Below are 15,099 nucleotides of genomic sequence, written 5' to 3'. Positions count from 1 at the left end.
TAGAATTATTTTCAAAAACACTACAGATTAAAATTATGGAAGTGGCAAAAATTGTTATCAAAAGTCATTAATAAAAGAATTACCTCCAAAAATTAAGACTTACTTTTCCTGCTGCCATCAAGGACAATGCAAACTGATACCAGAGATGGAACTCTTCAAAGGCAAACTTCATGGCTCTTTCTAAACACTAGTTTTGGGGGGAAAATTGTTATTGAAGGGTATGCTCTTCAATTATTAAGAAAATATACTAGTACAAAGATTTTCTTATAGACTCATACCTCAAATAAACATAGTTTAAAATTTTAATCATTCAAATAAGTTAAGTGAAACTAGCTGCCAGATTCTACATGGAAAAAAAGAATTGAACAGAAAATTGCTTTCTCATTTATTATGTTTGTTTAAGTACTTCTGCTGGTACTGTCCTATTTAGAATGAAAGAAAAAATGATAAATGTAACCTTACTGAAGGTATCACCTGCAAAAGGCAGGAGATGTCTTGAGTGAAAAAGAAAATTGTGCACACCCTCTTCCTAAATTGTGAACACTTAACAAGGAATATCACCACAAGTACTTATCAGTACCACTTAAAACACAGGGGAAAGGTTCACCTGACAGTATTATTTCTATTTTTATGAATTTTAACTTCACACTCAATATTCTGCTGAGATTTTTAACTTAACAACTTAACAACTTAACAACTTTAACTTAACAACTTAACAACTGAATGCTAAAAGGAAATTAATTTACTATACTGAGATTAAATATATTAAATTAGCATTATATGCTAATTTTGAAAGTTTCATATCTGCTGTTGTCAATAAGAATTATTTCATTTTCCTATGGTCATTTTACTAATCAGGCCAGCTCCAGATAGTCAAAGGTAGAATAATTTTCTGGATTAAACTGATTTAGCAATTAACCTTCTAGTCTGCAGAGTCCAACAGCATGAAGCAGCCTTTCTGCTCCAATAGCTATAATGTATATGTTAAACCATAATATCATTAATTATTTTTCACATTCAAATTCAGCCTTAACATTACATAAAACACAGCCAAGTGTGTAGCACGTTCCCACACCCTAACAGAACCTGAAGCAAAGAACAGCACTGAGGATGAAACAGAACAAATATGACAAGTGCATTTTTCTACATATATGTAATGTATGCTAGTATTTTTCCTACTATGCAATGTCTAGTATTAAGACTATTACTAAATAGAATTTTATTCTATGATTCTAGAGGAATTAAGTTTTTAAAAAACTAATTATTTCCCATACTGTTGTTAAAAGTTCATCATCAGATTGTATGTGTAGTAAGTTAATTAAATGTCTATTAAGAAAACCAACACGGGATTCCTTTTCCCATTGGACCTTCTATCAGTGGAAGCAAAATGACCAAAGCAAGAAGCAAGTAAGTTATATATCACATCATCTATTACTCTGGATACTTCACAGGGATGCCCAGGTCAGTCACACTCCTCAACCTCCCTCCATGGATTTGGCAGAAAACACAAGTTGCTAATCCCTTTCTCTCTCTCTCTCTCTCCCGATTAGTACAACTATGTTGCTAACCTGAGTGCCTCTAAATGAAGGAGAATGAATTCAGGACTATCTTTTCAAATACACTTTCAGATACAACACACTCTACCTGTTTTGATACCAGTGTTTTACATATGATTTAAATAATTTCAGCACTTCTTCCAGAGCTCTGACCTACAGAAGCCACGGAAATTTAATATCTAAAGTCAATATCTAAAGTCAAAATAGGTTTATAACTCTTTAGGCTGCCTAATCATACCTTCTTCTCCCATTTTTACATACTCAGATATGTATGCATGTGCATTAATTATACAGAGGTACTTAATTAAAAATTAACTGCCAATTCTAACTGGCAGAAAATAAAGTTGGAGAAGTTGATGCTTTATGTTGTTATAATTTTGTAATTAGAGGGACACAGGACACAATTGTACATTATTCTAAAAGGCTTGAGTTTCAACATACTAATGATCTATTTATCGTTATTTTTTCCTTGACTCCAAGTTCTATTCATTCAGTATGAAATGTGACAAATTGTCATTTTTTGTCTTCCTAAGATCACAAAGTTGGTGGTTAGCATGTGCCCGGGCAAGAGGTATATGTGCATATAGGCACATATGACTTACATAACAGCATGGACACCTCATAAACTGGGTTCTTCTGAGCTAAGGAACAACAAGGAATTTCCAGGAGCAACAGGCTCCATCGAGAGATGAATGAGAAATATATAACAAGCAATGGTACCCTGAAAAACTGCAGGTTAAGATAACACTCAGAATAATGGCAACTGACTTAACTAATTGAAAACACATTCAGTACAATCACACTCCTGAAAGGCAGAAATGCAGCTGTTGATATTGCCTTGTAAATAAATAATCACAAGTCACTATATGGACAGGTGATGTTAAATGCGTTCCTGAATTCTGTTGCTTAGCACTACAGTCTCCTCCTGAAAAGAATATGCTTGAACTTGGAGGATTGAAAGATTTCTAGTCTGGAAACATCTCTCCTAGTAGGGCACCAATAAGCTCAGTATGTCACATCCTATGAAGCCTAAAAAACATCTTGACAACAGTCAGAGTACTTTTGTGTAGGAGAGAATTATGACAGTAGAAAGTTCTTTGATCTAGTTGAGGAAGCTATAAGAAATTGAAAGCCCATAGTATACAGATTGATATAAAGACATGGCATAAAGAAATTAGACCTTTTCAGTTAAGAATGTGACTCAGTATTAGAGTAGTTTGACAAGTATGAGACAGATTTTGGCCATTTAATGTTTTTATATCAGAGTTAACTAGTTCTGTAAGTAATCAGCTAGAGCTAAACCAGAAGATTGTAACAAGATATTGGAACTGGTGGGTGAATACCATGTCCACAGTTAGCATAATGGTGCATTCTGACTTGAAGCTATAACAATTCCATTAAAGCAATCAAAATTTGCTCACAGAGAATGCAGCTGGCAAAAAAATTACACGCCTATTACATAACTGAACATAACATTTTTACATTTCTGAATTTGTGTTTATTGTAATACTTAGTATTACAATATATAAGTATTGTAGAAAAAATATAATATATATGTAAGTATAATATATATTAAGTTATGAAAGTTTCAGACTAAGGGCTGCAGGATTTGAGGGCAGATCCCTCTAACTGCTCCCTAAACTGTAAGAGCTTCTTAAAGTCTAGGTTTTCCACTGTGCTTTGGATGACAAGAACTGGAACAAATGAAATGTTCTAATCTTTTCCTGATAAGCTTCTGCTGCACCTGTATATCTAGAGCATCCATATGCTGAAGTAAGTATAGTCTAATTACATCAGGTCTTCATAAGATATTTTTTCATGCTCAGAATAGTTACATCATGGACATATAATAAATACATTTAAATTATTCTCTATTGAAAAGTATTTATCAAACATGTTAGAATTATTTTCTGTTTTTCAAAGAGAACATTTTGAAAGAATATACATACAATTTTGATGGAATATAACTACAAAGATGCTAGACCCAGGTTAAAAAAGAACAATACAAGACCTTAAAACAAGCCTCAGGTAGACTTGAGGTGTCAAAGCTCAAGGCAGTGGCTAAAAACCTTCAAAAAAGAAGCTGGTCAAACATGGAGACTCTCTAACTTTCCAGATACTTGTGGTTCTGCTTTTGTCTGTAACCATGATTACCACCTGCACAAGCAACTTCTAAAGGGCACTGAAATCCAAGATGCAAGTCAAGTAAAACATCTTCCATTAGTTAGAATATTCAACTGTGCTCAAAACACAGCAGGAAAAGGAATAGGCTGTGGTACTTGTCTGTCAGCTCCATGGGCTAAACCAGCCACACAAGCAGCGAGGGAAGCAAACTCTGAGCTCTTCTCCAGGTGACTGGACTATCAGACTTTCCTTCTACCCTTCAGGGTAATGTCCTAGACTTCAAGATACAAGGCTAAGAATAGAGATACCTCTAGCTTTCTTGGTGAAGACAAAATACTCTATTAAGAAAGGCAAGAAAAATCACATAGAAGAAGCTGTGTCTACTGTGACATAAATACTACCCAAAGTCTCCCAAAGGAGATGGTGGAAGAATCCCAGGAACTTGGTGGTTTAATGTAAAAAACCAAACCAAAACAAACAACCACACCCCAACAAACAAAGCACACACAAAAAAACCAACAACCTCCAAACAACCAACAAAACCCACACACAACAAAAAAACCCAAACCAAAACAAAAAAAAACCACCAAAAACACCCCACCACAACACCACAGACAAAATAAATGAATCTGAACTGAGCATATTTACATTTAACTAATCTTCTCACCAAATCGTCCACTATATTCCCATACACTGTTCATGACTATTCTTTAAAAAGTTCTAGACCAAAAGATATGGGGACTCATCTATTACAACTTCAGTGCCACCACCTAAAACTCCATGAAGGTGATGGTGTCTGTAGTTGCAAGTCAATGGAAATATTATTGATTACATTATGTTGTAGGGTCACAGTCCTGCATGAGCTTTCATTCTCATTAGTTTTGTGAAGGCTTTTCGTTGTACTGATTAAAATTGTCTTGCATGGACAACTTGCAGCTCTGAAGGACTTTCAAGAAGAAAAATAATCGAATTCAGAGCTTAATATCGCAGGAGATGCAGATTAAAGCGTGGCTATTAACCAGAGAAGAACTGGGATGCTTTTTTTCATTTTTATCTTAATAAAAGTCCTCTATTATGGTAAAGAGAAACCATTTCTCAGTAAATCAATCCCTGGATATGCCTTTCTACCACACATGCTGAAGTATTCCTTCTGGATACCAAATATTAGTCACTGTCAGCAACAGTATCATGCTACTGGGTGAGCACTGTTTTGAGCAGGAGAGATATGCTCTGCCCAAAGAGCTGTAGTTGTTTCTCAGGCATAAAGCTGTTAACAACACTTGAAAATTTCCTGAAGAAGTTGTCACAATCTAATAAAACACATACAAGTTGTGTAATCAAACACCAGACATTTGAGACAGAGAACGAACTTTCCTACAGACCTGAAAAAGTAATACATTTCCGTTTTACTAACTTCAAAGCCATTTTACAAACTACAAGGACTTTGGAGCACTCCAAATCTTCTGATGTGTAAGAGACAGTTTTCTTTTGAAATAAAACATCACAAAGCCTTTTTCTAGATATTTATATCTATCACTTATACCCACAAAAGCTTTTGCCATTCCTTCCTGCTGTCTCTATTTAATGTCTATCTTTTTAAGAAAATCTGTGCCTCTCTACCTAAAAACCATGAGAACTGCTGTGCCATTCAACATTCATCACACCTTTCACACAATTTCTGTGTTTGACCACCTCAAGTCACTCGTATAAATTCAGACAAGAAAGTTTTTGGAGTGGAAAGCGCCTACTATATTTATACGGTAATCAGAACAATAGCATCCTATATTTGTTTAGCCCTTAAGTACCACCACAACTAACATGATTAACAGAAATAAGCAATGGAGACACAGTTGAATATTCACTACTATCAACAAACCTCTGAGAGCATTTCATATTGGCCTCTTCTTCCCAAAGCTATAGTAAGTAAATCATAGACTACAGATGCACTTTGCAAACTGATGATACGATCATTTTTGTGTTCCGGTATTCTGCTCAGTACAGCATCACGGTTGGCCTGAAACATACCAGGAAAAAAAGAAACAAAATCAGCAAAAGTCACCCAACCTACATTTTCACTCAAGTAACTACTGTTCTATTCAGACTGACAGTCAGCATGTGACAGACGTGCTACAGAGAGACAGTAACTGCTACTAATTTATAGAGAGCAAGAATCACCAACTTTTTACAATAATGGGAAGATTTATGTTTCTATGTGGATCTGGTTTTAATTATTTTATTCTAATTACATCAGCTAGGTAAAGTATTTAAAATCATTGAAGAGTTCTCAGAAAACAAATAAGGGTAATATAATGTATATTCATCTTTTAAAATTTATTTTTGTATGCAAGTAAAACATATTAAGAAGGATCTTCAAATCTTCTATTCCATCTTTTGTAAAATAAGGAAACCGATTTCTATTCATAACATTCTGATGCTATCCTCTCACTTGTGAGCGGTAACCTGCCCAGGATAATCACACCATCACCTTCAGGAGTAACCAGTGAGAAGCAAAAACTGCCCCTGGTTCTGAGCACAGGTTTAGAATCAGGCCATGTTTGTAGTAAGGCTTTGTACTCGCATTCCTGTTTTGTGAAAGGCACATTACAAACCTAAGTCCTTAATTAAGTGGTTCCTTTCAAGCAGAAAGGAAGTTGAGCTACAACTGGATTAAATGAATTTACAATGTTCACAGAGAAATCCTGTTAAAGAGCAAAGGATAAAATTCAGGTCTCCCAGTACCTAAGACTACCTATATTCACCTACCCAGTACCACTACCACTATAGCATCAAGTGTCTGAAGATACTTTATCTTGATATCTTACATATTTATAGATTTCTTCATGTTTAATATTCCCATTGGCACAAATGCTAGTATATCTGGCAGTCTGAAATCAGAAGTTAAAGGCCCTTCCTCTCTTCCTCTCCCTCTCACCCCTTTTTTTTTTAATTACACAGGGCATGGCCCCCTTAATACATTTACTTAAATACACTAAATTTTAATGGACGGCTTATTTCCTGTTTTTCTGAGGGGAAGAATGACACACATTAAGAGCTAATAAATGTTTTCTCTGCTTTAACAGGATAATACTTTAAGCTCTGAACATACTCAATATATCTTTAAAATCAGAATAATTAAATAATGACATTTTCAGAGGGATACATGGAGTGTAATATGTTCAGACATTTCAGGATTTATCAAATGAATAATCCACAACTGGGTTTGAAAACACCCCCCCCACACACACCCCAAAACAGATATTTTGCTTTCTTTTGATCAAGAAGTCTTTGGCTTTTCCTTTCTACACTGCATAAATATTTAGCTTCAAGAACTTCTTCCTTTTCAACTTCACATTTAATCATTGTTTGACTAAATTCCTTGCAAGTACAGAACAAGTTATGAACTAGCACTTCTTGTGAAAAAATGGTTGACAACAACAAAGCACTATTATAGGAGAGGATACCTTGTAAGTATTCAAGATATTTGAACAATCATTTTCTGTGTAATTATAAAACAGAAAGTACATATAAACTGAAGTGCTCACTGTTTCAGAACTGCCACGATCTCAGATGAAATAAAGTGACAATTAGTTAAGCTGCAATGTGTCAGCTGGCCACATCTACCCTATAGACTTTAAGCCTGAAGCAAATGCAAGCCGTGTAACCTTTTTCACCCACCAAAAAGACAGGATATGCTCAGCCATTTACCATTGGCTGAGAATAACACACAAGGCTGAGCCCAGGAGGTGGTGACCAGTGCAACAAAGTCTAGTTGGAGTCCAGTAACTAGCAGCATACCCCAGAGACTGATACTGAGCTTGATCCTGTTCAAAATCTTCATTACTGATCTGGATGATGGGACAGAGTGCACCCTCAGCAAGCTTGCTGATGGCACAGGAACTAGGAGGAGGAATTGATATGCAAAGGGCTGCTGGGAGAATAAGCTGACAGAAATCTCCTCAAAGGATTCAACAAAAACTTGGAAGTGCAAAGTCCTGCACTTGAAAAGGAATAACCCCCAGGCCACCCAGCTGGAAAACAGCTTGGCAGAAAAGGACCTGAGCATCCTGGCAGACACCAAGTTGAACAGGAACCAACAGCGTGCCCTTGCAGCAAAGAAGGCAAGTGGTATCCTGGGCTGCATGAGCAGGAGTGTTGCCAGCAGGTCACAGTGATCCTGCCCCTCTGTTCAGCACTGGGGAGGCCACACCTGCAGTACTGGCTCCAGTTCTGGCCTCCCCAGAAAAAAAGAGATGTGGAACTACTGGAGACAGTCTAACAAATGACCACTGGGATGAATAAGGGACTGGAGTATCTCTCCTATGAGGAAAAGCTGAGAGTGCTGGGACTGTTTAGCCTGGAGAAGGGAGCATTCAGGAGGGAACCTTATCAATATGTACAAATACCTCCTTTCAGAGGGTATAAAGAAGAGGAAGCCAGGCTCTTTTCAGTGTTGCCCAGTAACAGAATCAGAGGTAATTGGCACCTCTGGTTCCTTTCGAACATCGGGAAACACTTTTTGTACTGTGAGGGTGACTGAGCACTGGCACACGTGGGGAGGTTGTAGAGTCTCCCTCCTTGGAGATATTCAAAAGGCATCTGGGCACAGATGAAGCCTACTCCAGGTGGCTCTGCTTGAGCAGAAGAGCTGGACAACATGGGGGGGCTCTTCCAACCTCAGGCATTCTGTGATTCTGTTACTACAGCTCAGCTGACACGCAGCAGTACATGCATTGTAATGTGAAGGTGTCAGTCCCTCAGATCCCACCTTCCTGCTCATTCCTGTCTAGATAAGGAAAGGCTGCTCTATACTTCGCAAGTGTAGCAGCTGGAATACAAGGACATCCTACAGTAAGAGTGATGGCAGAGTTGCAGCTAAATTTCCTCACTATGCACAACAATACACTGTAGCAGCAGTCATGTGGCTAAAACAGACGATTTGCACTCTGAAATGTACCTGTAAGGGAATTAAAACACTTGAAAAATCACGGAACTATATGTCCCAGAGCATTTCTTTCATAAATATTAGAATTTAAATCTTACTCGAAGCATTCTTTCTGAATTCAGAAATCAGGGGAATCACAGAATCACAGAAGGTTAGGGATTGGAAGGGACCTCGAAAGATCATCCAGTCCAATCCCCCTGCCAGAGCAGGAACACCTAGAAAAGGTTACAGAGGAATGTGTCCAGGCGGGTTTTGAATGTCTCCAGAGTAGGAGACTCCACAACCCCCCTGGGCAGCCTGTTCCAGTGCTCTGTCACCCTCACTGAGAAGAAGTTTCTTCTCAAATTTAAATGGAACCTCCTGTGTTCCAGTTTGCACCCATTGCCCTATGTCCTATCATTGGTTGTTACTGAGAAGAGCCTGGCTCCATCCTCGTGACACTCACCCTTTACATATTCATAAACATTAATAACGTCGCCCCTCAGTCTCCTCCAAGCTAAAGAGACCCAGCTCCCTCAGCCTTTCCTCATAAGGGAGATGCTCCACTCCCTTCATCATCTTCATAGCCCTGTGCTGGACTTCCCTGTCCTTCTTGAACTGAGGGGCCCAGAACTGGACACAATATTCCAGATGTGGTCTCACCAGGGCAGAGTAGAGGGGAAGGAGAACCTCTCTCAGCCTACTAACCACCCCCCTTCTAATACACCCCAGGATGCCATTGGCCTTCCTGGCCAGAAGGGCACAGTGCTGGCTCGTGCTCATCCTGCTGTCTACCAGGACCCCCAGGTCCCTTTCCCCTACGCTGCTCTCTAATAGGTCATTCACCAACTTATACTGGAACCTGGGGTTGTTCCTGCCCAGATGCAAGACTCTACACTTTCCCTTGTTGTATTTCATTAAATTTTTCCCCGCCCAACTCTCCAGCCTGTCCAGGTCTCTGGATGGCAGCACAGCCTTCTGGTGTGTCAGCCACTCCTCCCAGCTTGGTGTCATCAGCAAACTTGCTGACAGTGCACTTTATTCTCTCATCCAAGTCACTGATGAATATATTGAATAGTACTGGTCCCAATACCAACCAACCCTTGAGGGACTTCACTAGATACAGGCCTTCAACTAGACTCAGCCCCATTGACCACAAAGGGACTCAAGGTAACACAAATGTAGCATTCGTAATCCACTAGCAAGATTCTATTTTCTGGCTAGATGGTGCACTAGACATAATTCAAATTAGAAGTGATAATGATGTTAGAGTGCACCACTTCCCTGAAACTAGCAGTATGACTTAGGGATTGTATATACAGAGCAATTTCTTTACTTTTACTTACACAAAATGTTACTTATGTGTCAGATCCTAATTTTGTTTTCTAATATTTACTTGAATAAATTCTTGAAGGACACAAGTCTTGACACCTTATCTGTGTTTTTACTAATTCACAGACAATACAAGGAAGGGATCACACTACTTTAATAACACAATACCATCTCAAAACACTGATGATTACTTAATCTTCCGCAACTGCTCCTATTTCTTTCACAAACGCTGATTTCAAAATCATAAATCACATACTACTTCATAACTACTATAGCTAGAAAGTTAATATGCACTAAGCTGAAGTAAGAGCTCTCAACTCTCAGAAATATAAGTTGAAGTGATGAATATTTTTATGCTTGGTTTTCCCCTTTTCCCCCTCCAAAACTAATTTGAACAAATGGCTTAGCCAAAGTAAGTCAATCATGTGAAAGATTTTACACTCCCTTGAAACAAACTCTTTTGCCTCAGATAACCTGCAAAAATTACTTGTAAACAAAAAAAATTTTGGAAGTTTGCTAAAGGTATATGCTCTATAGTGATGAGCATTTAATGTAATTGGGCAGATCTAATTCACAAAGGAAAAGCTGTAAGTAACCTGAAAGGAGACTGAACAGGGCAATACTTTGTTTTTTGGCTTCTTAATGCTAATGCTGATATGCAAGGAAGCACACATGCAAATACAGTGATCAGTAGGCAGATGCTGCAAAATTGGGACTGCTCCCACTTCACACCATGATCACAGTTCACATCAGAATTCTGTACATTGCCACAAGCCGCACAGGCACCTTACAGAGGCACAGGCAGCCCTTTCAGTGGTGAGTACATGCTGCAGCAAAACCAGCACATGACATATGGAAATGTTCGCTCAGTCTAGTTTTCTGGTGGCAGATTCTTTCATGAAGATTGCAAGGCAGATGACTAGAAATGAGGAAAGTAGTCTGCACTACAGTGTAAGTGTTCACCACTTTAAAATAGTTCAAATAGAATAGCATTCACTAAAGTGTTCTGATCCTATTTAACTGTTCCAAAAGAGAAATTATGCCAGAGCATGAAAGCATTTGAATCACCTATAGAACTTAAAAGGCTAAGTCTCATTGATGTGCAGTGAGACCGACTCACGTATGATGCCCAAAATTCTAGAGGTTCCCTCCAATTAGAAAAATGGCAAAAATTCCAGTTTCAGATTTTCATTTCTGCCATTTGAGCACATAACTGACCTGGTATGAAAGTGTCAGTACGTGGCAGTTGATAGATGACTAGCAAAGTCATACTAGAGGAAAATATGAACGGTTGATAAAAGGCAGACACAAGCCATTGAAAATAATCACCTATTGAGGAAATTAGGGCATTAAAAAAATAAATAAAAAAACAAACACACAAAAAAAACCCAAAACCAGAAACAATAATCCAGTAGCAAAGACTGAATGCCAGTATCACAAAAAGTCATTTACAAATTTGAGTGACATCTGAGGTTTAATGCACGATGGAAAAGTATTTTTTGGCTCACCTAGTAGTCTTTGATATGTTTTTTACAACAAAAATAACTTACATTTTGAGTCGCTCTGAATGGCAACCAACTGATAAATTACTCCAAATGAAAGACCAGGCTTTGTGTGCACCTGCCTAGTTAGAAAGAGGCTAGGCTCAAGTCACTCTAAAGGAGAAAAACTCCTATTCATAACACTTTCAGACCTCGTCTTGCTGGCTCAGAGGAACAGAAGTTTGAGTTTCAGAAGTAACTGCCTACTTTCCTAACAGACAACACTTTCAAACCTCGTCTTGCTGGCTCAGAGGAACAGAAGTTTGAGTTTCAGAAGTAACTGCCTACTTTCCTAACAGACAATAAAACACAAGTCAAAGTAAGGCATGATAAAAAAATTCTATTAAAAAAAAAGAGGAAAACACACACACAGCACACAGACAGTCACTGTATTTTACCTACCATAGATTCACTAATAAGCAGCAACAGTAAGGCTTCTTCTGTATTTTCTTGAGGACAAAAGATGCTGTTCAAAACAAGAATTTAGTTATTTAAGCAGAACACATTACTTTTAGGAGTAGCTTATACAAATATAGTAAGAGTATTGTAAAAGCTGGAAAATATCCAGGAAAGAGAACACAGAGTAACTTGCACACAACAAATGGTTGATTAAAACGCATTTCTCTGCAATGCTCTAAATTTGCGTTTCAGAAAATCTGGGCAAACACAATAAGAGAACAAAACCACCACAGCTGTCAAGAGTTAAACCATTCGAATATCCCAAAATTGCACATAATTTGACAACTGTAAAAACTGTACCCGTAGTTTAACTCAGCCTCTGGCACATAATCTGTCTGAGCTGAATCTAAATCACTGATTCAAAGGTCAGCAACAAGAAACCCTCTCACAAGAACAAGATAACTTTTGTATTTTAGGCAATATATGGATGAATACTTCTATTAGTCTTTCAGCAGATATGCTTCAGATTTGTTTTCCTGATGCATTCAATAGCTGTGAATATTTTTAAATAGAGCCATGGCAATCTCTGCCTGCTTACCATAACCACTGTTACTTCCAAGCACTTACAATTTTTGGTTTTAATTAAGTACACTTCCTTATGATTAGGACTTTGCATAGGACTAGTTTGCAAACTTCTTTCTCTGAACACTGGAAGCTTTCTGAATGCTTTTCTATACTGGTGGACAGACAACAGTAATCTGCATTGACTACATGACTGGTAGAAATTCAATCATGCTCTCACACACACACATAGTGACTGTGTTCTTACTCTAAAGATTTCTTTCTCTAAACTGTTTCTGAATTAGCACAAGTACTGTATTTTCTGTTTGTAGACCAACAGTTCCACAATCAACTGTTTAAATGTAGAAAGTAATTTTTTGTTGTTAATAAGCAATTCCTATAGTGTCAAGGGTGCTTGAACTACAATAAATTACAGATGGGAAACTAAACTTGTGTCCTGATTTTGTTAAAAACAAGACCGGTTCTCTTTTAGTGATTTTTTTTTCAGCTAAGTTCTTCTAGGTGGCTGTACTTTTCTGAGTTTTAGCCTGCATATTTTTCCTAGGATGCTGTACTCGGTGCTGATAAGAGACCAACAGAATGCTGAAGAAGCTCGTGTTTAGATTTATTACTATGGTAGCCAGGAAAGACTGATAAGTTTTCCCACGTTCCATTGTGAGAGGGGCGTGCTTGAGGAGGAGTGGATGGAACAGGTGACCAGAACTGACCAACTGAGGATCAACAGAAGTATTCCATCCCATAATCATCATACCCCTATATAAGAGGGTGATCACGAGGGTCACTCTCTCTTCAACCATGGCCAGCATCTAGAGAGGACCCTGTCTGTCTGCCCGTGATCTACAGGCCTCAGGCCCTGCATCCCTGCAACCAGGTTCCAGTTTGCTGTGCGGTCCCGCCCATGACTTCCGAGGGCCTGACCTGCACCTGCTGGAGCCGCCAGCTCCACTGCTTCTGGAGTGACGCCAGTTCCACATCGACCACTTGAGATTGGTTTTGTATATTTTGTATATATTCTGTATTTATTAGTAGCATTAATAAAACCCCTTTAAAACTTTCCAACTTGAAGTCTAAGTCTCTCTTCCTTTCCCCTTATCTTTCTTATCATCTTTCCAATCTAAAGGAAAAGGGTGGCGGGAAGTGAAGGGATAACAGAGAGCGTCTGCCACAGTTTATTGCCGCCTTGCCTTAAACCGTAACAACTCGTTTGAGATGAAAATATTTTTGGGGTTTTTTTTAATGCACTAGAAATTGAAGCAGTAATTAAATGCCAGAAAGGTGATGGAAATTAAAACACATCTGAACTCCAGGTGGTTTGAAAGCAACATTGCGAATGTACTGCGGTAATATACAGCAGCTGAGACCCCAGGGCAGTGGTTTGTTGCTGGATTTTTGTTTTTCAATCAATGCACATTGCTCACAAGACTTTGAAGAGTATTCTACATCTTAGAAGACATTTTTATTTTTACTTAACAAAGAAATTTCAAAATACGGTTACTCATGCATAAGAACCAGCCAGAACGGGGAATGAGGAGTGAAGAGGAAGCACCAGAGAACTCCCCATTTACCTACCCAGTCTGCAATACAGAATTTAGCAATCTGGAAGTAGATTTAGCCTGAACAACTGGCAATGGTTCCCAGAAAGCAAAACAACAACTGGAAATATTTGCTGTAGAAATTACTTTCTTGGAGAAAAAAAGACAAGTTCCCCCAAAAAGAACTACTAAAAAGTCACTTATCAAAATGAAAGCAACAGTTTTTTTCTCCTACAACTCTGAAAATATTTTTGTAAATAAGTTGATGATTGTCTCAAAAAGGAGATCCTTTTCATGCAGAAATTACTGGGAATTTCCTTTGAATTGTGTATGCAAAAAGTTCAGTTTAGTTGACTGAACTGAATTTCCTATGTCTCCTAACAGATGCAGGCATAGGAGTAAAGTAATTCCAAGGTAACGGGGGCAGAGCAAAAGAGGGAACTGGAAGCATGAAACAGCTACCAACCAAAGGCAAAGCAAATAGTTTAACACTCCTTCAACTGAGGATAAGGAAAACTGCAGAGGCAGCAACACAGAGATCTACACAATCATACATGGTACTAGCCAGATCACATTCACCATCTTCAGAAGAACACAGTACACTTACTTGCTGTATAAGGCAGCATATTGAAAAAACAACAACAAAACGAACCAACAGTACACCCCAGACCCAAACAGAGCTGGTGCTCAGATGAATACCCAGGAAGAAATTTCCTATATGTCTCTCCTGCTATTCACTGTCTTACGGACTTGCTTTCAACCACTGCTGGAGATAAGGTACTTGGCTAGACACGTTTTATCTGTTCTGGTATTAATCACTCTGATGTGACTAAAGAAAAGGACTTAATTACATGCTCTGTTGAAATTGTGGAACTCCTCACTTGCATGTCCCAAGAACAAGAAAATTACACTGAACAAAGCCCCAGTTTTGCCAGGAGACACATTTCTGCCAATGGATGAGTTGAGAATGAAGAACAGATATCTGAAAGACTGAGTCAAAAAAACTGTTGTAAGTATTCTGGATAGAGAAGGAAAATAGCTAGAAATCTTTGAAGATAAAGGCCATTCCATTTGCAAGTAATAATAACACCACAATTATGTAGGCTTGCTGC

At 38.2% G+C, this 15,099-nt stretch overlaps 1 protein-coding gene across 3 annotated transcripts in view; it reads right to left on the bottom strand.

Moving 5' to 3' along the window:
• TTC7B (tetratricopeptide repeat domain 7B) overlaps positions 1-15,099 on the bottom strand; it is a 146,558-nt gene that overhangs the window by 75,086 nt on the left and 56,373 nt on the right. For all 3 annotated transcript variants that reach the window (XM_082057803.1, XM_082057804.1, XM_082057805.1), the window contains 3 exons: positions 11,877-11,940; positions 5,557-5,694; positions 104-187 (listed from right to left, as the gene is read on the bottom strand). In XM_082057803.1, coding sequence (XP_081913929.1) covers positions 104-187; positions 5,557-5,694; positions 11,877-11,940 — 286 coding nt within the window. The remainder of the gene's footprint in view (positions 1-103; positions 188-5,556; positions 5,695-11,876; positions 11,941-15,099) is intronic.

Source organism: Streptopelia decaocto (assembly GCF_964273445.1).
Source record: "Streptopelia decaocto genome assembly, chromosome: 7".
NCBI classification, from domain to species: Eukaryota; Metazoa; Chordata; class Aves; order Columbiformes; family Columbidae; genus Streptopelia; species Streptopelia decaocto.
This window is presented reverse-complemented; position numbering and strand designations above follow the sequence as displayed.